Source organism: Myxocyprinus asiaticus, chromosome 36 (assembly GCF_019703515.2).
Source record: "Myxocyprinus asiaticus isolate MX2 ecotype Aquarium Trade chromosome 36, UBuf_Myxa_2, whole genome shotgun sequence".
Taxonomy (NCBI): domain Eukaryota; kingdom Metazoa; phylum Chordata; class Actinopteri; order Cypriniformes; family Catostomidae; genus Myxocyprinus; species Myxocyprinus asiaticus.
Window position 1 is genome coordinate 28,072,837 of NC_059379.1, and position 27,511 is coordinate 28,100,347.

A 27,511-nucleotide genomic window follows, 5' to 3' on the forward strand; every position below is an offset into this window, starting at 1 on the left:
CAAATAATAGGTCAATAAGGCCTTGTTCAGACTGCCACTAAAAATCCGATTTTTTACATATCCAGGTTGTATCCAGAAGAGTTTTTGATAGTCAGGACAGCAAAAAAAACAAATGAAATCTGATTTTTCCGAATCTGATTCAAACCACATCGGGAGGTGGTTTCAAATGTGATTGAAATCTGATTTTTTCAGATGCGTCTCAGTCTGGATGCTCTAGCTGCTCAAATCGGATTTCAAATGGTCTTTTGCGTCACTCTTAACACGACACACAACGATGACGTCAAAAATCAGTGACTGCAGCACGGAACATCACAATATTTACCAGTCTCCTCCATCGCTGAGTTTTTCTTGTGCGACGGAGGAGTTCTGCACCGCAAATGGACAGGGCGCTTATTTGGAGAGCGAGATGATGCGCCTCCATTTTTCCCACATCTGTTTTTAAAGCATCGTCACGTGGGTATGCCTACGTCATTACCAAAGCAACCCATGCAGATAGGTTGGTTATGTCTGAATGCGCAAATCTGATTTGATCACTTGCAATTAAAAGTGCAGACAGTCTGCCTGAAAAGAACTGATTTGAGAAAAAATCAGATTTGCCTACAATCAGAACATAGCCTAAGAAAACCACACCCATCAAATTGCACATCATTAAGGTTAAGTTAATAAGAAACAACTTTATACAAGACCTGCAAATATAAAGCCCATACACATCAAAATGTGATACACAAGAAAAAACACATAAAATGGTAAAAATTATAAAAATTAATTTATTACAAACTCTTCATTCATACCTATAGGTGATAAACTTTTATTTATTTTTTTATTTTTTTATCCAAAATGCCTCCCGTTTTTTTCTCATCTGATCCATATCACCACCTTTTGCAGAAGGTTTTATCACTTCAATGCCAAAGAATAAAAAGGAGGATATAGGGTTGTTAAATTCCCTAAAGTGCCTTGCTACAGGGTTAGTCAAATGAAATCCCCTCTTCTAATGGCACTTCTCTGCTCTGTGATACAGCCTCAGTCACCATTCACTTTCATTGCATGAAGAAGAAAAAAAAGAGGCAATGAAAGTGAATGGTGACTGAGGCTATCAGTCTCTAATACTCTGCCTGACATCTACGCTCCACTGAAATAAGAGCACATCGTCTCTTTTGTGAACAGTGCTTGATGAACTAATGCAAAATTATTTACTTTATAAATATTATATGCATGCACAGATTAGGTAAATGTTTTCTTATACAAAATAAATAAATAAATAAATAACAGATCTGTCTTAAATCTGTTAATGTGGCTGCAAAAGCTGCAAAACTGCAAAAGATCAAGTATCTCGGTACATGAGGGCTGGGATGCATTTTCTATCTATAAGCATTATAAATGCATAAAATTGAAATTATTCTCAATCATGAATCTTATAATGGGGATTCTTTATAAAGTTGAGCTTGAGTCTCTCAGATTGACACTTGCGCCGCTGTGTGGTGAGGTGAGGTAGAACACAAGTCTAACTGACAACTGACAACACAAAGAAACGAAGGAACCGTTTCATCCAAAATTATGAGCTGCCGTTGAACCTCCAGCCCATATTGCATTTATTTTTGTACTCTTGTTTACTTGTGACTCCTTACATCCGGGGTTGTCTTGTTACCAAAATTCCAGGTCTTCATATATATATATATATATATATATATATATATATATATATATATATATATATATATATATATATATATGAATATATTTAATGTTTATTTTTGAATTGACAGGACCGGTTAAACACTGACGACACAAGTTGTACAAGATGCGCCTCTTTCCGTTCCCAAGTTTGCCGTCAAGTCTAAACATGAACAAAACCAGAACCCAGTGCATCATTAACCCCGTCATTACGCAGCATTTGCAGTTAAGTTTTAAACTAGAATATGTTATATCTATCATTTGTTACGAGGCGTGAAAGTACTTTTTTCTGAGCCAGTATGTTTTTTCTGGGCTTAGCTGTACCATCGAACGTAGTGCACACGGTTGATCCACACAAACTGACGCATCAGTTGGTCAGCACCGAGTATACCCGCATCTCAATCGCGAGCGCAGTGACGCGCTCAGGAGGAGGAGCTCAGAGGGAGTTTAAATAGCCGCTCTTCAGCGTGAAAAGGTTCAGAGGCACTCACGGCCATCACAAACTCAGAAGCAACAAGCTAGCCCTTATTCCCCTGCGGAACTGTCCGGCTCAGAAGCGCAAAAACCATGATTAAGAAAATGATTCCCTCGGAGAATGAGTTCGACATCCCCGCGAAAAACTGTTACAGGATGGTCATTCTGGGATCCACCAAAGTTGGCAAAACCGCTATAGTGTCCCGCTTTCTGAATGGACGTTTTGAGGAGCAGTACACGCCGACGATAGAGGACTTTCACAGGAAACTCTACAGCATCAAAGGAGATGTGTATCAGCTGGACATTTTGGATACTTCGGGGAATCATCCGTTCCCAGCTATGAGGAGACTGTCCATTCTGACAGGTAAATAGCCTTCAGTATGAAACTATTCATCTATATATGCATGACTTATCGATGTCATTACAGGCTGTATACATCATATATGAAACGTGCAGATAATTAACGTTCTTTTTCCTCTTTTGACTACAGGTGATGTTTTCATCCTGGTCTTCAGTTTGGACAACCGCGAGTCCTTTAACGAGGTGCAACGGCTGAAACAGCAGATCTTCGAGACCAAGTCCTGTCTTAAAAACAAGACCAAGGAGAACGTGGACGTCCCGCTGGTCATCTGCGGAAACAAGGGCGACCGCGAGTTCTACCGCGAAGTTCAGCGCGAGGAGATCGAGCAGCTGATCGCTGGAGACGAGCAGTGCGCGTACTTCGAGATCTCCGCCAAGAGGAACACTAACGTCGACCTGATGTTTCAAAGACTCTTCACCTTAGCCAAACTACCCAACGAGATGAGCCCGGACCTGCACCGCAAAGTTTCCGTGCAGTACTGTGACATTCTTCACAAAAAGTCTCTCAAAAACAAGAAGGTGAAGGACGGCGACGCGTATGGCATCGTTGCGCCTTTTGCGCGCCGCCCCAGCGTGCACAGTGACTTGATGTACATCAAAGAGAAGGCGATAGGAGGCGGTCAGGCAAAGGACAAAGAAAGATGCATCATTAGCTAAATCCGACCTGCTGAAACTACTGGTGTGGTCACAATGAGATGAAGCCGTTGGGCTGCAGTCTTGACAGAGGTGCGCACGGTTATTGTACCTATTGCCATTGCCGTTGCCGTGCGGTGACTCCGCGTCGAAGGTCAAAGTCACCGGCTTGAGCTCTCACCTCGCAACGTGGAAGCGCATGTTCTGCTCGCGAGATCCTCTGTACAGAATATTGACTTTGTTCTGTTCGGTCAGAGCGCTCCGTGACGTGGCTTAAAATTATTGTGAGGCTCTTTTTAACTCCATGATTACAAAATGTGCTTTGTTAAAACACTTGCCTTTTTTGAGTGCCGAAAGGAGATGTCGAAAGTGGAGCTGAGTTGCAATGTCACTTGTTTACATTTATTTGTTTCGATTTTAAAGAATCGAACTTGAATGTTTTCTTGCAATTTGAACAATTTTTCTATTGTGAATGTATATTTATTCTCCTGTCACTGTTGAACTCATAGAAAACAGACAAATAAAATAAAATAAAAAAATTGTCAAGAATATCAACGTTTCCTCTTGTTATTTTTCAGAGGCAGATCTGCATGTCACGGCAGTATAACAAAAGTGCTCGTGCAAGGCACTTCAACATTAGCCTTCACACCTCACAATAGTAATTAGTCTACTGACGGTACACTACAAAAACGCATCACACGATTTCCATATCTGAGTATGGCCTAATCTTTAATAAAATACTTGAAGTTTTATTCATGTAATTTCATTAAACATTGAACAAATCAATTTAATTGCATTTATTTATGAAATTGAAATGCGTAAATCTTTCAAACAGGCTAACATATTTTGTTTGTGTGTATCACAGGCCTCATCTTAAGTAGAACAAATGAAAATTCATCATTTTAAATGGCACAATTATCTGAACTTATCTTTTCTAGAATGTCCAACTGTCTTTTATGATGTACACAACTGACTAACCAAAAATGGATTGTCATTTGATTTATCTAAAGCAGCTTGGAGTAATGCCCCTAAGATTGTTTCAAGTCACATGAGCACATAACAATATGGGTCAATGACATGACGCAATTTTTTTTTGTCCATATCTATTACATTATTAAAAATACATTAAAATGCGATTCCCACAAAAAATTACTTTAATGCACTTCTTCCATGGTGAACATGTTTTCAATTACTATGTTTAAAGTCATTTTGATATTTTTTTCTGGTGCTTACAGTAAAAATTGTCTAGTGGTGTAACTATCCCCAGAGAGAGAAAACAAACAGTTTCATTAAAAGATTTATTTCATTAAAAAAGCTGACATGTTACAGAATAACCTTTTATTATTATAACTTTAAAATAAACAATAAAATTGTTTTAAAATATGATTAATATTTGCAATTATGTGTCCACCAAATCAAAGTCATGACATGTGGGTAGCCATTCTGTGTTAATATGTGTATATATATATATGTGTGTGTGTGTGTGTGTGTGTGTGTGTGTGTGTGTGTGTGTGTGTATATATATATATATATATATATATATATATATAGTAGCAGCGTGTGCTGGCAATGACAGGCAGATGAAGACGATGATGATGTGAAGGACCCAAGTGCAGTTTATTCATAAACGTGAAAACCAAAAACCGTGAACATGAACATAAACATGGACTTGACTTGACTTGACTTGACTTGACAACCAACGATACATTAACAATACCTGACAAAGGACCATGGCAAACATGAGGGTATAAATACATGGACAATGGTAACAAGACAACCAATGAACAGACAGAACTATAAACAAGATAACAAGACTAATAAGCTAAAACCAATGAAAAGACAAGACTGATAATGAGGAACTCAAACAATGAACCAATGAAAACAAGACACATGAACATAGAGGGAAACAGGATATATATATATATATATACATGTACACAGGTATATACACATATATATATATATATAGATGTGTATATATACACATGACCAGGAAATGTGTGAAATAAAGTGTGATGTGTGTGTGTGTGTGTGTGTGTGTATATATATATATATATATATATATATATATATATATATATATATATATACATGACCAGGAAACACATAAAATAAAACAGGAAATCACATGACATGAAACACAATACATGAACAAAACACATTAAACTTGACTTATATATATAGTATATATATATATATATATATATATATATATATATATATATATATATATATATATATATATACACACACACACACATATATGTATGTACAGTATATATATACAGGGTTGGGGAGTAACAGAATACATGTAACAGGAATATGTATTTAAAATACTAAATATAAGTAACTGTATTCCACCACAGTTACAATTTAAATCATTGGTAATTTGAATACAGTTACATTCAAAAAGTATTTTGATTATTGAAGTGATTATTTTGCATATTTATTTGTTTCATTTAATATTTAGTCCTTTCAGATGGAAAACATTTATACATATAAATAATGTGATCCAAAGTGCATCTGAACAGCGGTGAAACACTTTCTTATGATGTGTTACATTCATACGAGCAGACAGAGAATTAAGTCTGAAGTAAGTTTGGAGCAGAAGAAATAGAAATAAACCTTGTATAAATTGTCAGTTTTACGCTAAGATAAAATGCCATTTCTATCCATTTTACATGCACGTTACCAAGCACGATCATATTTTTTTATCAAGAAAATTCAGGTTGGATCATAATTTATTTTTTTCTAGTAAGACCTTTAATGTTAGGGCAAAAATAGTATTCTTGATAATATTTTTTGTATTATTTTCTTGTAAAAATATCTAAAAATCCTTAAAACAAGATCAGTTGGATTTATCTTGTTTTAGAAATAACACAGCATAAGATATTTAGGTTTTCCAGTGAATGTATTTTTTACATGTGTATTTTGTCTTACTGTACTGGCAGAGTTTTTATAGTCAAAACAAGTGAAAAAATCTACCAGTGCTGAAGAAGTAATCCAAAGTATTTAGACCTTGAGATATAAATGACAATAAACCAATAAAGATTATTGACCTTGAGTAATCTAATGGAATACGTTACAAATAACGTTTTACAGCATGTATTCTGTAATCTGTAGTGGAATACATTTAAAAAATAACTCTCCCAACCCTGTGGGGGGATGTATATATATATATATATATATATATACATACACACACACACACACACACACACACACACACACACACACACACACACATATATATATATATATATATATATATATATATATAGAAACGTCCTCTCATTTTCAACTGCTTTTATTTTCAGCAAACTTAACATGTTTAAATATTTGTATGAACAAAAAAGATTCAACAACTAAGACATAAACTGAACAAGTTTCACAGACATGTGACTAACAGAAATGGAATAATGTGTCCCTGAACAAAGAGGGGGTCAAAATCAAAAGTAACAGTCAGTATCTGGTGTGGCCACCAGCTGCATTAAGTACTGCAGTGCACCTCCTCCTCATGGACTGCACCAGATTTGGCAGTTCTTGCTGTTAGATGTTACCCCCCTCTTCCACCAAGGCACTTGCAAGTTCCCGGACATTTCTGGGGGGAATGGCCCTAGCCCTCACCCTCTGATCCAACAGGTCCCAGACGTGCTCAATGGGATTGAGAACCGGGCTCTGCGCTGGCCGTGGCAGAACACTGACATTCCTGTCTTGCAGGAAATCATGCACAGAACAAGAAGTATGGCTGGTTGCATTGTCATGCTGGAGGGTCATGTCAGGATGAGCCTGCAGGATGGGTACCACATGAGGGAGGAGGATGTCTTCCCTGTAACGCACAGCATTGTGATTGCCTGCAGTGACAACAAGCTCAGTCCAATGATACTGTGACACACCACCCCAGACCATGACGGACCCTGCACATCCAAATCGATCCCGCTCCAGAGTACAGGCCTCGGTGTAACACTCATTCCTTCGACAATAAATGCGAGTCCGACCATCACCCCTGGTGAGACAAAACCGCAACTTGTCAGTGAAGAGCACTTTTTGCCAGTCCTGTCTGGTCCACCAAAGGTGGGTTTGTGCCCATAGGCGAAGTTGTTGCTGGTGATGTCTGGTAAGGACCTGCCTTACAACAGGCCTACAAGCCCTCAGTCCAGCCTCTCTTAGCCTATTGCGGACAGCCTGAGCACTGATGGAGGAATTGTGTGTTCCTGGTGTAACTCGGGCAGTTGTTGTTGCCATCCTGTACCTGTCCCGCAGGTGTGATATTCGGATGTACCGATCCTGTGCAGGTGTTGTTACATGTGGTCTGCCACTGTAGCGCTGTCTTAGGTGTCTCACAGTACGGACATTGCAATTTATTGCCCTGGCCACATCTGCAGTCCTCATACCTCCATGCAGCATGACAAAGGCACATTCACACAGATGAGCAGGGACCCTGGGCATCTTTCTTTTGGTGTTTTTCAGAGTCAGTAGAAAGGTCTCTTTAGTGTCCTAAGTTTTTATAACTGTGACCTTAATTGCCTACCATCTGTAAGCTGTTAGTGTCTTAATGACTGTTCCAAAGGTGCATGTTCATTAATTGTTTATGGTAAATTGAACAAGCATGGAAAACATTGTTTAAACCCTTTACAATAAAGATCTGTAAATTTCTTTGGATTTTTACAAAATTATCTTTAAAAATACAGTGTCCTGGAAAAGGGACGTTTATATATATACAGCTCTGGAAAAATTAAGGGACTGCTGCAAAATTATCAGTTTCTCTGGATTTATTATTTATAGTTATGTGTTTGTGTAAAATGAACATTTGTATACATATAAACATTTCTCCCAAATTCCAAATTCCCAAATATTGTCATTTAGATCATTTATTTGCAGAAAATGACAACTGGTCAAAATAACAAAAAAGTTGCAGTGTTTTTAGGCCTCGAATAATGCAAAGAAAACAAGTTCATATTCATTTTTAAACAACACAATACTAATGTTTTAACTTAGGAAGAGTTCAGAAATCATTATTTAGTGGAATAACCCTGATTTTCAATCACAACTTTCATGCGTCTTGGCACACTCTCTACCAGTCTTTCACATTGCTGTTGGGTGACTTTATGCCACTCCTGGCACAAAAATTCAAGCAGCTCGGCTTTGTTTGATGGCTTGTGGCAATCCATCTTCCTCTTGATCACATTCCAGAGTTCCCTATCTGTCACTCACTTGACGTTGTGTCTATGTAGTGACACTAGGGGTCACTCTTGGGAGCCGAGACACCTCTGATCTGTATCGCCAAGCGCAGCTTCTGCATCAAATCTGAGGCTAAGCCTAGTGCAGTTCCTTAACGCCATGGCTTGGTGGACTTGCAGGAGAGCCATGGCATTCAGGGTGGATGTGGCTTGTCCAGCGGCACTGTAGGCTTTGGCCATCAGTGACGACGTAAACCTACAGGCCGTGGATGGGAGCTTTGGGCGCCTGCGCCAGGTGGCGGCACTCTGCGGGCATAGGTGCACCGCAAGTGCCTTATCCACCGGGGGAATCGCTGAATAGCCCCTGGCCGCCCCACCATCGAGGGTAGTGAGGGTGGGGGAGCTGAAAGATCGGGACCGGGCAGTAAAAGGTGCCTCCCACGACCTTGTCAGCTCCTCGTGCACTTCCGGGAAGAAAGGAACTGGAGCGGGGCGTGGCTGATTTGAGCGGCACCACGAGCCCAGGAACCAATCATCGAGCCACGAGGGTTCAGGGGAGAGTGGAGGGTTCCACTCTAGCCCGACGTTCGCGGCTGCCCGGGAAAGCATGTCCATCATTTCCGCGACAGCCTGTGACTGGGCGACCATACCCGAGGGGGGGAGCCCAGCTGAGGCTTCCGCGTCCGACTGGACGAGTCCACTCTCCGATGCTGCACTCGAGAGCTCATCAGCTTTGTGGGCTCCGAACAAGAGGTCGAACTCGCCATGAGATGAGCCGGCGGACTCATCCGGAAGCCAGCGGACTCATCCGGAAGCCCGATCGGGGCAGACGAGCATGCTGGGGAATGGGAGGTCCGTGGGGGGATACCCAGCGGAGGTGGTCCCATTGGGGTCCCCAAATCGCCCCCAGTGATAGCCGCGCTGGCTTCATACCTGTAGGTAGAAGGACCGAGGTGGGGAGCCGCTGGGGTGGCTTGCTCTCTTACGAAAGCAAGCCGTGACCGCAACGATGCCATGGTCATGTTCTTGCAATGAGTACATGATCCATCCATGAACACTGTCTCCGCGTGGGTCGTGCCCAGACACGAAAGACAGCGATCGTGGCCGTCAGAAGTTGAGAGATAACAAACGCAACCAGGAATAACACACAAACGGAAAGGCATCTTTAAAAAGATGTGTCTTTAAAAAGACGTTCCGTGTGTGCCGCTCTTTTAGAGAAATATACTCTTTTAGAATAATATACTCTCTTATTTCTGCCGAAGCACCCAGTGGCGTTCTCTGCATTGCCCCAGTGCAGAGGAGGGAGAAGCCACTGAAATGCGCCGTCAGATCCAGCAGAGGTGAATGAACAGTCAGCTCAGTAAACATCGACCGTTCGGCTCCGAAGAGAAAATCTGAATGAGTGGTTGCATACCAGCTCCTTTTATACCCGTATGTCCAGGGGAGTGGTATGCAAATACCACTCGCCAATTTTCATTGGCCTTTTATCAAAGACCAGAGGTGTCTCGGGCTCCCAAGAGTGACCCCTAGTGTCTCTACATCGACAAAACGTCTCGTACCCTCCATCAGGGAATGGAGGTTACGCAAGTAAGCGGGATGATTTTCAATGGGGTTCAGGTCTGATGATTTGGCTGGCCATGACATGGTCTTGATCCAATGGTCCTCCATCCACACCTTGATTGACCTGGCTGTGTGGCATGGAGCACTGTCCTGCTGAAAAAACCCAATCCTCAGAGTTGGGGAATATTGTCAGAGCAGAAGGAAGCAAGTTTTCTTCCAGGATAACCTTATATGTGGCTTGATCCATGCGTCCTTCACAAAGGAGATTCCAGCCTTGCTGAAGCACCCCCAGATTCTAAACGATCCTCCACCAAATTTCCAAGACCCTGTCATGGCCAGCCCAATCTCCAGACCTGAACCCCATTGAAAACCAAACAAAGCTGAGCTGCACATACGCACACACACACACACACACACACACACACACACGTACACGCACGCGCACACACACACAACCTTTTTACTCCTATGCCAAAAAGCAGCGCATCCTCCGTTGCTAGTTCTAACGTGACTTTTTCGAATCAGCAACAAAGGCTTGAGCTGTATCAAAGCTACATACACTTGATCAATACAACAGTTTCTATATTATCTGAAATATCTGTGTGGAAAAACCCTCGCGCTCCCCCTCTCACACACACATTCCCACACTCGTGGACACACATTATACATGTAAAACACACACTTAAGGCCTAAACATACTCGTGAGAGAAAAACGTCATGTCAGCACACTCCTGCATCTCAGTGGGGATGAAAAAAAATTAAGGTTTATAACGGAAATATCGTGACACACCTTGGCGTTTTTGAATGATGTTACTTCTGACGAGAGCTGCAACAAAAATTGTAATCTCAGAAGCGAGATATCTCATTTTCTCACACTCACATGCACAAACGCACTACCTTATTACTCCAGTAAGTCCTCCAGTAAAGCAGTGCAAGCCTCACAATCCTACGTTGCTAGTTCTAACGTGAAGTTTTTGAACTAGCAACGAAGGCTCAGACTGTATTAAAGCAGGATGCTGAATCTGTGGCAAAAGAAAGTAGTCCCTCTCATAAGAGTGTTTTAGGGACAAAAACCAGAAAATGTCTTGAGAGAAAACCCTGAACGATGTATTAAGGTGTGGTAACCACTGTGCGTCGTGACTGCATTGCCAAATCGGGTGCATTATTTGTATTATTATTATTATCTGTATGTCCATCCATCCATCCTTCTGTCTTTCTTTTCTATTTATCTGTTTTTTGTCTGTCTGTCAAACCTCTAATGACTAAGCATATTATTCTTTCATGCTCTTATCATTAATAATATTCTGTTCTAAAGGTTTATTTCTTGAAAATTATTGACCTCTCCCCTCCATCCAGCAACTCAATGCTGAAATGCACAGCACAGTTTGAGAAATGAGAATTCAAGAAATCGCTCAGGTAGTTGCCAAAATGAATAAATTATGAATATTATGTAATCAGTCTAGTTCAAAATATGCAGTAAAATGATTGTAAGAAAAAGCAAAGGATCAAAAGTGAGATTAAGTAAAGAAACTCTAATGGGCCTCCATTTGTTTGTCCTAACAAAGTAACTAGGACTGGAAAGAAACAGTCATCACTCATTATTTGATCATCTTAATAATTTAGTTGTTGTTATAATATTTATTGTCTTATTTTGTGTCTAGCTGATCTGTTGAGGAGACTCTTAAGAGAACATAAAGAGCCTTCTGACATTTTACAGATAATTGAATAAAGATTACATTGGCTTAAACATATTTTTTATGACCTCAACTAACCCATCATCACCCTTTTCCCCTCTGTTCTGAACATGTTTATTTTTTGTGTGCAACTGACTTCAAGGACACACTGAAAAATTAGGTAATTTACTGTGATAATCACTTACATTTCTTTTGAGGTGTGCATTTGGAATTCCTGTAATATTGATTTTCATAATCTGTGTCCCAGATATGTAGGCTATTAAGAAGTTTTTTGCACATTGTCCTTTGTTTACTTACACTTAGCTGTGACTGTATGTTTGTCATTGTATTGGAGGGAGTGATCTTAATTCTCTTTCACAACTATAAGATGATGGTATTACAGTGATCTTGTATGGATTCCTTAGAACAAAATTTTCATTTGAATTGTCACCTGTTTTGACATCTTAGATGGATGCTGTTGCTGTTTAAGCATGTGTACAGCCGATTATACAAGCATTCATAATGTTGTGCCTACCTATCGATCAGCATGTGACTCTAGTACCAATACCTGTGAGTAGAGGGAACTGTAGGATTTCAATATACCAGATTATTAATGTTCTGATGAAAAGTGAAAGTGTTTCTCACGGTGACATACTGTAGATGCCAGCGAGTTGATTTATGTATTTATTTTCACCCTCCTATCATTCTGTTTGTATTTTTCCCCCTTTAGTGTAATATATGCCTGGCATTATTTTACCACCTCTGCAACTATTACAGTAATATCATCCCCCTCTTATTGGAATTCTCCCTCTCCTCAATGCAGCATCTAATGCAACTGTTGGACAACAGATTGCACACCAAAATATTTTGAAATATGTGTTGCGAGAGAGAAAATCAGGGAGGCTGCATAGGTCTTGGCAGTCTGATAAGCTGTAGTATTACATAAATTCTGTTTGCATATCTCGTTTGTTATCTCCTTTTCATTTTATGATGTTTGCTCATTAAAGATGACAAACATGATTTTCTTTATTTTATAATGTAAGTTAGTATTAAAGCAAGAATTGTCCATGCTTTAATTAAGCCATACGCAAACAAACATTTATTAATTGAAAATGGTTGTGCATTTAATCATACTGTTTATAAAAACACTTCTCAATTTGTGATTAAATGTAAAAAAATAAATAAATAAATAAAAAACATGGTTTTATTTTAATAAAATATAATTTTATTACATAAAGGCCTTAACTTGTTGCATAAATGAGTTGCCATGAAATGCTTTTGGAACGTTGACATGTCCTGTGGTGTGACATGCTATATTCCATCTAAAACTATTTTGAACAAAACATTGCTATTTTCTTTAATAATTATTATGCATGAGGTTTAATTCATGGCCTCTCGTTAACAGATACTACATGGAATACAGTATGATATATATATATATATATATATATATATATATATATATATATATATATATATATATATGATAGATAGATAGATATAGATATAGATATATATTCAACCCCAATTCCAAAAAAAGTTGGGGCAGTATGAAAAATTCTAATAAAACAAAAAGGAGGGATTTGTAAATTATATTCATCCTTTGCTATAGTGAAAGCACTACAACTACACATTATATTATGTTTTATTCATATTCTCTCTTAACAACACACTGGAAACTGACTATCAACCAACAGCCTGAATGTCAATACAGTACAATACAACCTACTGTATGTTTTATATATACTATATATACTATTTTTATTGTATATTGTGTATTCTATATTGTGTGTAGGTGTATTCTATATTGTGTGTATTGTATACTATACATTGTATATTATTATTTGTATATTGTGTTGTGAGTAATTATGTGTATATTAGATAAGTAAATTGTGTTTGTAAATCTGATGTTTATTGTAAATTGGTATATGTCTCATCACTGTCATGACTGCTATGTTGCTCGGAACTGCACCCAAGAATTTCACACACTATTGCACTTGTGTATATGGTTGTGTGACAATAAAAGTGATTTGATTTGATTTGATTTACCTTGTGAATTTCATAGATGTTTTTTGAAAATGTACTGTAATTTCAAATCAGGTGATTGCATCATGCTCCAAAAATGTTGAAAGGGGCAATTAAAGACTAATAATAATTTGAAGAGTTGAAATAACAAGGTGATGTGAAACAGATGATGTTAAACAGGAGAGGCAATTGTGTCATAGTAGCCTAGTCTTTCAAGAGCAAGGATCGTTCAAGACTTGTCAATTTGCTAACAGATGCTTAAGCAAATAATCCAGCACTTTGTGATCAATGTTCCCCAAAGACAAACTGGAAGGATTTGGGGCATTTCACCCTCTACAGTGCACAATATAGTTAAAAGATTCAAGGAATCTGGTCAAATCTTGGTGCTTACAGGGCAAGACGAAAACCATTTCTGAATGCATGTGATCTCTGATCCTTCAGACATCACTGTCTTAAAAAACGGCATTCATCTGTATTGGATATCATGAACATGGGCTTGGGATATCTTTAGTAAACCTTTGTTAGTCAACACCACTCGCCGCTGCATCCACAGATGCAAGTTAAGACTTTACTATGCAAAGCAGAAGCCCTACATCAACACTGTCCAGAAGCACTGCCGACTTCTCTGGGCTCGGTCTCATCTTAGATGGAAAGTAAACAGTCCACAATTCAAAACATTTTTGAAAAACACAGCCATCGTGTTATCTGGGCCAAAGAGGAAAAGGACCATCCAAGCTGTTATTAGTATCAGGTCCAAAAGCCAGTGTCTGTATAGGCCAGGGGTGTGTCAGTGCCCATGGCATGGGTAACTCACACATCTGTGAGAAAACAATGAATGCAGACAGATATGTAAAAATTTTAGAGCAACATATCGTCAATCCAGTGATATCTTTTCCAGGGATGTCCCTGCATTTTCCAGCAGGACAACTTCAAACCACATACTGCCCAAATTACAAGTGTATGGCTGTGTAAGCAGAGAGTGTGGGTGCTAGATTGGCCTGCCTGCAGTCCTGACCTGTCTCCAGTTGAGAATGTGTGGCGCATTATGAAGCACACCATACGGCAACGAAGACCCCGTACAATTGTGCAGCTAAATACCTACATAATGGATGAATGGGGAAAATTCCACTTAACAGACTTATGTCTTCAGTGCCCAAATGCTTAATAAGTGCACCACTGAAGAAATGGTGATGTTTCACAATGGTAAACACTCGACTGTCCCAACTTTTTTGGAGCATGTTGCAATCATCTGATTTGAAATTACTGTACATTTAAAAAAATAAATAAATGAAATTCACAGGGTAAAACATCTTATAATGTGTAGTTGTAGTGCTTCCAACTAGAAAGACCAGCCAGAGGGGAACTGGCCCCACAGTGAGCCTGGTTTCTCCCAAGGTTATTTTTCTCCATTAACCAACATCTTATGGAGTTTTGTGTTCCTTGCCACAGTCGCCTTCGGCTTGCTCACTGGGTTTCTAAATACAATTATTATTGAATTACTTATTTTTAAACACAATTCTCAATCGTATTTTATCAAACTACATAATGATGACTCTAAGACATTATAGATATTACAGTTTCATTTTCTGTTATATATATATATATATATATATAGGTTTATTCTTATTGAAAGTGCTTGTGACTTCTAGTGGGAGTAAACTGGATTGCAGCCTACACAGGCAGCTGTATTCAAATTATAACAGGTAGCCTGCCCGTAATAAGGAGCTCGTGCTCACCTGCTGGTGTTGGAATAGCAAACTCTCTAGACAGAGAGGACTCGCGGAGAGATGGATGCCACGCCTAGGTTATAAAACCTTGCGAACGTGTTTGGCGAAGGCCAACCTGCTGCAAGGCATATATCCTGTAGGGATACACCGTTTGTCCATGCCCATGAAGATGCTATGCCTCTGGATGAATGCACTTTCACACCAATAGGGCATCTCACGTCCTGTGATTCATAAGTGAGGGTGATCGCATCAATGATCCAGTGAGAGATTCTTTGCTTGGAGACAGACATGCTTGTTGTGCGTCCTCCATTAAAAATGAAGAGCTGATCTGACAGTCCAAACTGGCGGGTGCACTCCACATACGTGTGTAATGCCCGCATGGGGCATAATAAATGTGTTAAGTGCTCCTCATCTGAATAAGATGGTGAGGAAGCGAAGGCTTATAGGTGGACTAGCTAGGCCCCAAAGGCCGTGGAAAAACACCTAAGGCATATAGCCTTTTTTGGGCTTGACGGTGGCTTTTGAAAGCCCTGCTCCGAATTCTAGACATGAACTGTCAACAAACAATGCCTGCATATCACCCACCCATTTAACTGAGGCCAGAGCCAATAGAAGTGAGGTCTTAGAGAAAGCACATGCAACTCAACAAATTGCAATGGTTCAAATTTGGGGCTCATGAGCACCTTCAGCACCAGGTTTAAATACCAAGCTGGGACTGTAGTGAGTTTAGGTGCCTTGCTCCCTTGAGGAACTGAAAAATAGGACATGTCTGCCCATGGAGGAGTCAGCCTCCGGGGGAGTGGTATGCTGACATAGTTGCTACCTAAGCATTGATGTGGTGTGATCCACATCCAGCCACACTTGGAGGAATGCAAGGATCTCAGCTATGGAACAGTTCACTGAGTCTTCACCCCGTGAAAAGCACCAATTTATAAATACACGCCACAGCGCATAGAGGCATCTCATAGACAGAGTTGTAGCTTACAGAATGACATTCACCCCAGCGGGGCACTGCATTTATGTAAGCTAGATGGTGATTCGCTACCTTGGAAATGCAAAGCCTTCAAGGCTAAGAGACAGCTTGTATTTCCAGACAACTGAAGTGCTAGGTGCCAAAGGCTGGGTGCCCGCCACACAGTGCACCTCAGCCTGCGCTAAACACATCCGTAATTTCCACCTTTTGCCAGAAGACCTGACCCAGCATGATGCTGTTAAAATGTTGGAGCTGTCCAAGGTGAGAGCAGCCAGACAGCGGCAAGAAGTAAATTCCCATGCTTGCATTTCTGCTTCCCTTTTCAACATTTTAAAGGATTATATCACTTTAACCAAGAATTAAAAATAAAATGTTAAAATGAATAAAAATGGTTTATTCATTCATTAAGCATTTAATTTGTATTTTATTTACCATAGGACACAAAAAGAATTTTCAGAATATGGCAAATCATAAAAGAACCATAAATCAATCATAAAAGTAATCCATTTTATTCCTTTGCTATAATCTAAATCTTCAGATAGCTTTATGTGAGGAATAGACCCAAAATCAAGCCTTTTATTCAACAATCTCTGTCTCCATCCACCGTAGCGCCCGCCGTAACTGTAACTGTCAACCCACATTGATTTGCCGCCTCAAGAATCATTACAATGCTCATTGGCTCTCATGTGTCTTGTGACCGATTGCGACACTCCTTATGAATGAGATATGACCAGGGTTGGGTAAATACAAAATAAGTAATCCACAACAAATTACTAATTACTCTGATTACTTTATCTCTAATCAAGCTAATAATAGCTCATCATAGAGGCAGTTTAAAATGTGCACACCACTCAGCTTCAATGGAGCGAGCTCTGCATCAATACACTTTGAGAGTGTGGAGAGCTAAGCAAAGGACTCTGAATTAATAAGCTGTTCCTTTGAATGCGAATCTCAAAACAGCCTGAGACGAGGTGCAAATCGTACATGAATGTACGCGTGCGTTCTTTAGATTTATTGACGCAAATCAGCCCGAGGGCTGAGATACTGTTCTGAATTGGCACTTTGCAAGCACGTGATTCAAGTGTCTCAGATCTAAAATTGGCCGAAGCCTGCCGTCTCACTCCGGAATGGAAGACATCAGCTATAGAGCCTTTGTGTGCATCCCAGTTCGGAACAATCTCTATTGCATTCTCTGCGAGGAGATTGTGAGTTCCTACACACAACATAGGCACATCTCGAGCTGGGACCATAGATGACCGAACGCCATAAGCGATATAACGGTGAGTCGGCTCGCTCGCTAGAGGAGATAGATCGCCGCTCACCACTGGGGTGCGGTTGTGCACAGAGTGTGTGGGTAAAATAAGCATGACGGGCTTCTTTGAGTGTGTGCGCCTCCTCCAGTGCAACGAACGCTTTTCTATTATGAGAACATCCTTTATTTAAACACAACACACAGAAGCAACAGTCTGTGCAATATCCCAGTCCCAACGAACTCCGGCAAGGAAGGGGAGAGCAATGAGAATGTTTGTGTGTCTTGTGAAGGCATCACAAGGGCTTTTCTCTTTTTTGTAAGAACCATTCTGTATTTAACACATCACACGGAATCATTTCATGTAACATCCCAGCAAACTCTGGTGGGGAGTGAATAATGTGTGATGTGTGTGCATCTCATAGAGCGAATGCTTTCTCTTTTATGTGAGAGCATTCTTATGTGAACACCACACACAGAAACATATTTGTGTATAACAGCCACGGCCCATGCATTTTAAGTCTAGGCCTTCAATGCGATTCATGTCATTAAGAAAACACAGTTTCACAATGAGTAAGACACTGTATGACTATCATACATTACATGGCAGTCAACTAATAATACCAATTGACATTTTAAAAACACATCCACGCACGAAAGCCAGAACCAAGGAGGTCTAATACCAAGAAAAAGCTCTAATAATATTTGCAATTTAAATTTTGGTTGCAATAATTTGTTTCATCAGGATACACGGTTACTTTTCAAAACTTGATCCAACACTGAATGCTCAAGCAGCCAAATTTACACTTAGAAAACTCCTGATGTTGCTATAACAATGCAAAAGCACTTACCAATTTTCTTGAAATGAAAATCAGTCCTCCTTTCCTGTTTAATTAATCAATCGCATGATCATGCAGAACATATCAGGTTTTTAAATCCATAAGGATCTCTTATGGCAATAACAGCAGTGACAGCCGACTTGTCAGCAAGATCTCGCACTTTTCACTTTCAAATTACTGTGGCAGCGGGGGCATGGTCAAGCATCTCTCCGGAGAGAGAGAAAGCAGTAAGGGCGCTGACACCTGAGCTAAATTATGTCTAACACCTGTCTCTAATTTCAGTGAGCAAGGGGAGAGCGGCATAAATAGGGCCATGCAGCACTCAGACGAGGGAGAGCTCGATGCATTCCATACGCACCAGTGTATACCATCCTCAAACGGATGGCCTGGTGGAACGATTTAATAAAACCCTCAAAAACATGATTCGTAAGTTCGTGCTCGATGATTCTAGAAATTGGGATAAATGGCTCGACCCCCTGTTATTTGCAGTACGAGAGGTCCCGCAAGCCTCCACTGGCTTCTCCCCATTCGAGCTGCTGTATGGGCGACGCCCACGCGGCGTGCTTGATGTATTGCGAGAGGCCTGGGAGGAAGGACCTTCAAACAGTAAAAATGAAATTCAGTACGTTCTTGATCTTAGAGCAAACCTCATCCATCACCACATCGAGACCGAGCCGGGGGTCGTGGTACGTAGCCGCCCCTATCGATTACCCGAACACAAGAAGAAAATCGTTCGGGAAGAATTGGATGAGATGCTTGATATGGGGGTAATAGAAGAATCCCACAGTGACTGGTCCAGCCCTGTTGTTCTAGTGCCTAAGAGCGACGGGTCTGTGCGATTCTGTGTGGATTATAGAAAAGTCAACGCGGTGTCCAAATTTGATGCATATCCAATGCCTCGCGTTGATGAGTTGCTCGATCGGTTGGGCACTGCTCGTTTTTATTCGACATTGGATTTGACGAAGGGTTATTGGCAGATCCCTTTGACACCAATTTCCTGTGAGAAAACCGCCTTCTCCATACCGTTTGGATTACACCAATTTGTGACTCTTCCGTTCGGTTTGTTTGGAGCCCCGGCTACGTTTCAGCGTCTCATGGAATCCTCAGACCGCATTCAGCTTATGCCGCTGCCTATTTAGATGACATCATTATTTATAGCAATGATTGGCAGCGGCACATGCAACATCTGAGGGTGGTTCTGAGATCGCTGCGCCGAGCGGGACTCACAGCGAATCCGAAGAAGTGCGTGATTGGACGGGTGGAGGTACGGTATCTGGGGTTCCACTTGGGCCACGGGCAGGTGCGTCCCCAAATTGACAAGACAGCGGCGATTGCGACCTGCCTGAGACCCAAGACCAAAAAGGGGGTGAGACAGTTCCTGGTGCTGGCTGGCTATTATAGAAGGTTCGATCCTAATTATTCGGACGTCACCAGCCCGCTGACTGATCTCACTAAAAAGGGAGCTCCAGATCCGGTCCAGTGGACGGAGCAGTGTCAACGGGCGTTCACGCAAGTTAAAGCTGCACTTTGCGGGGGGCCGCTTTTACATTCACCTGACTTCTCTCTCCCTTTTGTTTTACAGACAGATGCTTCAGACAGGGGGCTGGGGGCCGTACTCTCGCAGGTGGTGGAGGGGGAGGAGCGCCCGGTGCTGTGCATTAGCCGTAAGCTCTCGTTAAGGGAAACTAAGTACAGCACCGTGGAAAAGGAGTGTCTCGCCATCAAGTGGGCGGTCCTCACACTCCGATACTACCTGCTGGGGTGGGCCTTCACCCTCTGCTCGGATCATGCCCCACTCCAGTGGCTCCACCGCATGAAAGATACTAATGCCCGAATCACCCGTTGGTATCTGGCTCTTCAGCCGTTTAAGTTCAAGGTGGTCCACAGACCGGGGGCGCAGATGGCTGTCGCCGACTTCCTTTCCAGGAATGGGGGGGAGTGGTAGGCAGGCCGGATGCCACCCCGGCCTGAGTCGGGCGGTGGGGATATGTGGCAGCGGGGGCATGGTCAAGCATCTCTCCGGAGAGAGAGAAAGCGGTAAGGGTGCTTACACCTGAGCTAAATTATGTCTAACACCTGTCTCTAATTTCAGTGAGCAAGGGGAGAGCGGCATAAATAGGGCCACGCAGCACTCAGACGAGGGAGAGAGACTGGACACGACAGAGCCGAGCTAGAGCAAGGATTGTTAGTGAAAGTTTATTTGTGAAAGCAGTGTGTGATAGGATTTAGCTTAGTGCTTAAAAGGAAAACTGGAAAGTGGTGTGGTGAAGAGGAAAAATAAAGCCTCACCTTAAGAAGGAAAACTGCTTCTCGCCTCATCTTTTACAATTACATACATCACTTAAAGTGTGACTGTGTTACTCAAGGCCAGCTAGAAGGCCTGGACTGGGACATATCCTAAAGACCACACACCAAGAACAAATAAATCAATCTGACTGGCTGATGAATCTGACAATCTGACTTTAGATGCCTATCCACTGCAGTGTTAAGGTATTCTGTGGAAATTCTGAAGGCCTGACAGGGTGGAGCTCAAACTCATGAGCTGCTTCAGCTATGGAGCATGGCTTCGAGCATGCGATTTGTGAAACAGTTGTCACACTTTGCTTGTAAGCATCGAGGAATAAATTCTGATTGGATAAACTTTTCGTTTTTTGCTATTCGTTTGCAGATGAATTAGGAGTGGAAAGTAATTGAAAATACATAGGCAAAAGGTCAACGAGAATAAAAGGATGAAAGAATATTTATTTATTAGGCATGTTACGCCAGCAGAGAAGGCTTTGCTGGCCCTGAGAAATCGCCACTGGTGTATCATCCCAGCAAACTCTGGCAGGGAATGAACAGCGTGTGAATGTGTGTGTGCGTCTCTCACAACAAGCGCTTTCTCTTTTGTATGAGAACATTGGTTGTGTGAACACAACACACAGAAACAAATTTGTGTATCATCCCAGTGACCTACAGCAGGGAATGAGCAGCGTATGAATGTGTGCATCTCAATATTTGCAACTAGCACATTTCTGATTTTTGTGAACATAAAAACATAGAAACAGCCTGCGTGAAGCCTCCCGGCAAACACCAGCGGGGAGGGGAAGCGAACAGAGTGTAAATGTGCATGTGTATCGAGCCGGTGCAGCATGAGCAGACGCAACAATCACTTTCTCTATTGTGTGAGAAGATTATTTATGTGAAAATCTTCGCACAGAAATAACACGCATGCAATCTCCCAGCGAACTCCGGCGAGGAGGGGAAGTGAACATTATGTAAATGCATGCGTGTCGAGCATGTGCAGGACGAGCAGATGCAACCAGTGCTTTCTCCATTGTGTGAGAAATTCATCACACAGAAACTACACACATGCAATCTCCCAGCGAACTCCGGCAAGGAGAATAGCGTGTAAATGTGCGCGTTACGAGCATGTGCGGTGTGCCTGCAGATGCAACTAGCGCTTTCTCTATTGTGTGATAAAATTGTTTATGTGAACACAACACAAAGGAACACACTTGTCTATCATCCCGGAATACCCGGCGAGGATGAGCAGCGTATGAATGTGATGTGATGCGTTTCTGTTTCTTGTGAGAACATTCTCTATTTGAACACAACACAGAAACTATTCGATGACTCGGCTGTCTTTGGCGGAACAGCGGAGGTGGGGTTCTCTGCCTGGCGCTGATCTAAAATAGAGCGGTGAGTCATCAGACTGAGTCACCGGTGACTTTTTGTGACCCGCAGCACCATTTTGAGGCAACCACGAAATTTTGTGTTACATCCATGACTGTCATGGCATGGCTGGTTTTAAACCACGGTCCTCTGACACTAAGGCCAACACTTAATGAGGTGAGTTAACACACAAGCCGGATCTCCAGAAAGAACGGTGCTGCCCTTTGAGATGCAGTCTTTTGACGGAGGCCGGACTGCAGTTCCACTCATCCAGGCGAGATATTTCCGGCTCGACTGGAGGGGACCACTGTAAACCGAGCTCCTCAACCACCCACGAGGGGATGCGAATCAGCTCTTATCAGTGGCATGCGCACCCTCCTCACCCTCACTGGGGGAAGGGACGGCGACATGCTCTGTGGACCACTCGCACATATTTGATGCTGTGAGGGACACAACATCATCCCCATCGTCAGAACCGGCAATGTGGCCATGCACTCTGATAGAGGGCCGGAGCTCATCATGCGTATATTGTACTGCCGCGGACGCTACATCAGGAGATTGAGGGGATTCTTCGACCTCATCCAACTCAACCTCACAGCCCCACCATGCCTCCCTGTGTGAACCCTCAGGATCTAACACAGAAGAAGCGGGTGGGAGGGCGCGGGAGGCGGGATCATCCCACAGAACGAGGGCGATCCTTGAGCGGAGCATCCGGAGACTCATGGCCTCGCAGTGAGGGCATTCTGTCTCTATGAGAGCCACTTTGGCAGAATGACATCTTGAAAAAGAAGTGTTGCACTCAAGCAGCCCTTTTATGTGATACATCAACATATTAACACGTATATATGAAAAGGATACAATTTCTCCTGTCGGAACAATGCGGGAAGTGGGGGTGTATTGCTGAAGTGCTGCATTGTTCAGCGGCGAGCGTCGGAAGCGAAGAACCTGTTCACCGAGAATCGTCTTCGACGGCGAGGTGGAGAGAATCTTTGCCGGAACACTGCAGGGGAGGGGTGAGTCTTCTCACTGCATGTGCTGAATGGTACAGGCAATGAGTCGTCCTGTCTGCATCTGCAGGGAAGTCCCGTCTGCTGGAGTGTGTCTGTCGATGATGAAGAGAGGGCTGTTCAAGACGAGATGATTGTCGTAGTCAAGAAGAGATGATGTTGGTCTTGAAGGAAGAAAATTCTGAAGAAAGGGTGTTTGCGCACCCACTTATATAGGCCAAATGCACGGCTAAAGGGGTGGTGCTCAAACACCATTGCCAATCATAAGATCATAGTGATTCGCCATCCACTAAGACACATGAACCGAGATACTTGAAAGTGGTGACTTTATTGAGATCTTGACCGCAAATTGTGATTGATCTGTCCACTTGGTCTCCGCACTCAAGGTATTCTGTCTTTGCGATGTTTAGGCGAAGTCCAAAACTGGCCAGGCGTTCGTCCCAGATCCGCCCCTTCTGTTCGAGTTCCATCTGCCAGCGCAATGTCATCGGTGTAGAGTCCACAGATGCAGAGTTTGCATGTTGCTTGTTATTGTATCCATGCATAGGATGAAAAGTAGTGGTGATAGGTCCGATACCTGATGGACGCCCACCTTGATGTCAAATGGCGGCAATGTCCCAATGGTGTCTCGAACCACACTTGTTGCTACTTGGTAGAGTAGCTGGACCCATCGGATGTAGGCTTCAAATACACCCTGTGAGCGGAGGGAGTGCCAGATCAGGTCATGTGGGACTCGGGCAAAAGCTTTCTATAGGTCCAGGAAGGCGTTTGTTCGCGTCTGTTGTGTTACATCCCCTCACAAAGCCGCATTAATTCATCGATATTGTGCATCGACAATTGCGCAGAGTCGGTGGTCCAGTACACACTCGAAGATCTTCATGGTATGGCATAGCAACCGGATCGGTCGATAATTGGAGCAGTTGGTGACATCGCCTTTGTTCTTCAAAATAGGTATGGCTGGTGAACCAAGCTGCCGGGGCTTCGCCAGCATCCATGATCTTATTAAACAACGTCACAAGGATCTCCAATCCTCGCATTCCCATGAACTTCCACACTTCCGCTGGGAGATCACCCAATCCGATTGCCTTGCCCGCCTTCATCTTGCTGATGAAGACCATGACTTCAGCAGCGGATATTGGCTGGATGGGGCCAGTGATAGCTGCTGCATTTCGTATTGACAAAGGTGGGTACTCCTTGTTGCACACATGGGCGAAGTAGTCTTTCCATCGTCGGAGAATGTTGGACGGGTTCTTCAGGAGACAACCATTCTTTTCCTTGACATGCTTGACATGTCCGATGTCCTGCTAGCCTGTAGATTTCATTAGCCCCCTCAGGGGTGTCCAGTTGGCCTTCTAAGTCTTGGAGATACATGGCTCTAGCCTGTGCCACCGCGCGCTTCGCCGCCGATTTTAGGACGTGAAACCACTGCAGTTCTTCTTCTCTTCTTGATTTCTTCCATGTCTTGAAGGTGGCCATCTTCTCCTTGACGATGCGCTGGACATCTTCATTTCACCACCAGACTTGCTTGTTGATGAAGCAGACATTGGGCTTTGTTGTTCTGAGGATGTCCCTATCACAGGCAGTGACGTGCACGGCGATCAATTCCCACATGGCCACTGGCGAAGCAGCACCCACTTCCAGCTGGCTGAGTGCTTCCACTATGCTGGCTTGATGTTCGACCAGTTTCCACCACTTAATCCATTCTTGCCCTGCATTGCCTTGGAGGCGCTTGTCAAGCACGAGTATCCAGTGTTGTGGAGCTACATTGTCCGATGGAATGACTTTGGTGTTGGTGACCAGCTTTAAGTCTCACAGCCGAAGGAGCCAGAAGTCAATCTGTGTCATGCGGTCGCCGCTGCTGTACGTGACCAGATGTGATAGCTGCTTCTTGAAGAAGGTGTAAGTGATTGCCAGGTCGTGTGCTTCGGTGCACTCAAGAACTAGCTCGCTTTCCTCATTTCGAGTTCCGTAACCATGTACACCGTGTATCCATTCAAAACCATCCCAGGTGCTCATGACTTGTCCGTTTAGGTCGCTGCTGATCAGATGCAACTCTTCGTCGACCAATGGTTTGAGGATGGCTGTCGAGGCCGTTCCAGAAGTCATCTTTCTCTTGATCGGTGCAGCCGGACTGAGGTGCGTAGCATGACAGGATATGCAGGACATTGCTCTCTGTTTCAATCATAAGCGAAATGAGATGATCTGATATCCTGTCCACAGCGTGATGCAGTCTCGGTAATTCTGGCTAACAGTCATAGCGACACCGTTCCTCTTTGTCAATGTACCATAATAGACCAACTTGAAGCCTTCTCCGATTCCCCTTGACTTGGCCCCTTTCTATTTTGTCTTTTGCACACAGGTGATGTCAAGTTGGCGGTATTTCAATGCATTGGCTAATTCTCTGCTCCAGCCAGTCATCATTCCGATGTTGATGGAGCCCAATCGTAATCATTGGACTCGCTTCTTTAGCCCACCTCGTCCATGAGCGGGTAACCCTGGTCGACTTTACGCATTGCTCAGGCAAGGGTGATGTGCATCGCCTCTGGGGGACACCCTAGCTTATCGTTCCATGTTGTGAGCTGTTTGCACTGAGATGCGATGTAGATTACCACCGACTAGCTCGTCACTCCATCTGACGTCGGGGAGCCTTCACCATCAGCCAGGGGTCCAAACCCTGTCCAGCTGGCACCACGTGGAGGTTGGTGATAGGACTTTGCCAGCCTGTTAGCTCAACCTATAGCATGAATCTGGGTGTGGCTACTTGATTCAGTCAGGGGAATATGAACAACCATGGCAGATGTGTACAGAAGAAAATAAACTGAGCTTCACCAAAATTAGAAGACTTGCTAAAAGACACAGAGAATGGAGTAAAACCAGAGTGAACATTTGCATCCCATTTACAAGGTGGAGGACACACAAACACACATACCACCACAAATGAAGAGATCGCTCTGGCAAACGAGAGAGGCAATAATGAGATTGCCACACAAGTTGCTAATACACCGCCACCTCGCCCCTGTCAACAACAGTGATCTCACTTAGGGCGCCAAAATGGTCAGAAATGGTGCTCTCGTTACACTTACTAATAGTTACCATAAGAACCATCCTAAATCTCGTGCCAGATCCCCCTGCACAACCAGCTGATGTTCAATCTGGCGATGTTATCGGACGAGCCAATTCCTCTGCCACACTTTCTGTCCGGTGTGCAAATATTATAGTGGTCTTGTTTATTACGACGTAAAACGTTTATCACCTTTTCTTTAGTATGACCTATTTGTTCATAGGGCATCAGTGAGTGCGAAAGGGCGTGATGAGTCCAAGGGGTGTTGGCTAAGGTTGTTTGAAAACATACTTTATTTTTGTAATTCTGTTTGGTGCCACTAGTAGCACAGAACTTACACACTTCACCTTTAACATATACAGGAAAAAAAAATACATGTATTTTTACAGTAAACCTTTGTTAAAATTACAGTGACAAACAATAATTTGGCATTCCCAGAAGTCCCTGCGTGACCCTCACATTTCATAAAGTTTTATGGACATAGTTGTTTCATCTTATTCTTTAATATAAGTTATGTACATTGGGGGGGGTTCTGTGTTATATTTTATGTATTTTAAGTAATGTCTATTACATTATTTTAGTGCCACATGTTTTACCCTGTTGTTGTTTTGTGTTTGTGTCGGTGACACTCTGCACCATCTCTATATGTGTATTAATTATTGGCCCTTGGAAGGGCCACACGTTTTTGTTGTTTCAGAAGGCTGGTATATTAAGTTAATATAATTTTATTACACAAATGGTAGTGAATTGTACATTTATGGTATTTAACCATAGATTCACCCCCCCCCCCCCCCCATAATGCTTTAATGAAACTCGATGGGGAGAGTAAATGTTGAAATTAAGAGCTTTTTAATGTGTTTTTGTGCAAGAGATTTGTAAGTATTTAAGAGTTTCTGTAATGTTAAAGTTTTGGGGGTTACCACTGTGGTGAAGAGTTGAGCTTGATCTTAAAATCTCCTGAAATGTAAAGTTTCTAAGTCTTAAAATAATGTCTAAACAAGATGAAAATGTTTGTAGACAAACTTTGAGGTTGACTTGAAAAAGCCTGACCTTTAGGTTCAAGTAGTTAGAAAAGTATGAATGTTTTAAAAGCCCGTTAGTCAGACAGATTAGAAGTTTGAAAGATAGCATGTTATAACATGAAGCTAGGCCTTGCAAACATGTTAAACATGTTAATTCACTTCATGGTCTAAAACTGTTATTTCAGTTTACGGTGAGGGTTTTTTTACGGATATTTTTTACAGTGTGTAGGAAACTGGTTGCCTGGGACAGTGGTCAAATATTAGGGTCCATTATGCAAAAATATCTGACTGCAGTATGCTGTGACTGATCAATCAGACTGTAATATTCAAGAGAGACATGCAATAAAGGATGTAAAACAAACATAATACATAAAGCACTGGTCAAATTCACAATTACAGTATT

At 42.3% G+C, this 27,511-nt stretch overlaps 1 protein-coding gene and 1 pseudogene across 1 annotated transcript; one reads left to right on the forward strand and one right to left on the reverse strand.

Moving 5' to 3' along the window:
- Nucleotides 1-2,165: 2,165 nt before the first annotated feature.
- On the forward strand, nucleotides 2,166-3,681 carry LOC127426635 (dexamethasone-induced Ras-related protein 1-like). The gene is made up of 2 exons (XM_051673564.1): nucleotides 2,166-2,509; nucleotides 2,636-3,681. The coding sequence occupies exons 1-2, from the start codon at nucleotides 2,239-2,241 to the stop codon at nucleotides 3,160-3,162; spliced, it is 798 nt and encodes a 265-aa protein (XP_051529524.1). The 5' UTR covers nucleotides 2,166-2,238; the 3' UTR covers nucleotides 3,163-3,681.
- An 18,685-nt stretch (nucleotides 3,682-22,366) lies between these two features.
- On the reverse strand, nucleotides 22,367-24,501 carry LOC127427208 (uncharacterized; annotated as a pseudogene).
- Between the last annotated feature and the right edge of the window lie 3,010 nt (nucleotides 24,502-27,511).

What these genes read in the sequence shown, in the direction of transcription:
- LOC127426635 (XM_051673564.1), top strand. Translation starts at nt 2,239, where the DNA reads ATGATTAAGAAAATGATTCCCTCGGAGAATGAGTTCGACATCCCCGCG. An exon ending in GAGACTGTCCATTCTGACAG is followed by an intron (nt 2,510 to 2,635) that starts GTAAATAGCCTT and finishes TTTTGACTACAG; the next exon opens with GTGATGTTTTCATCCTGGTC.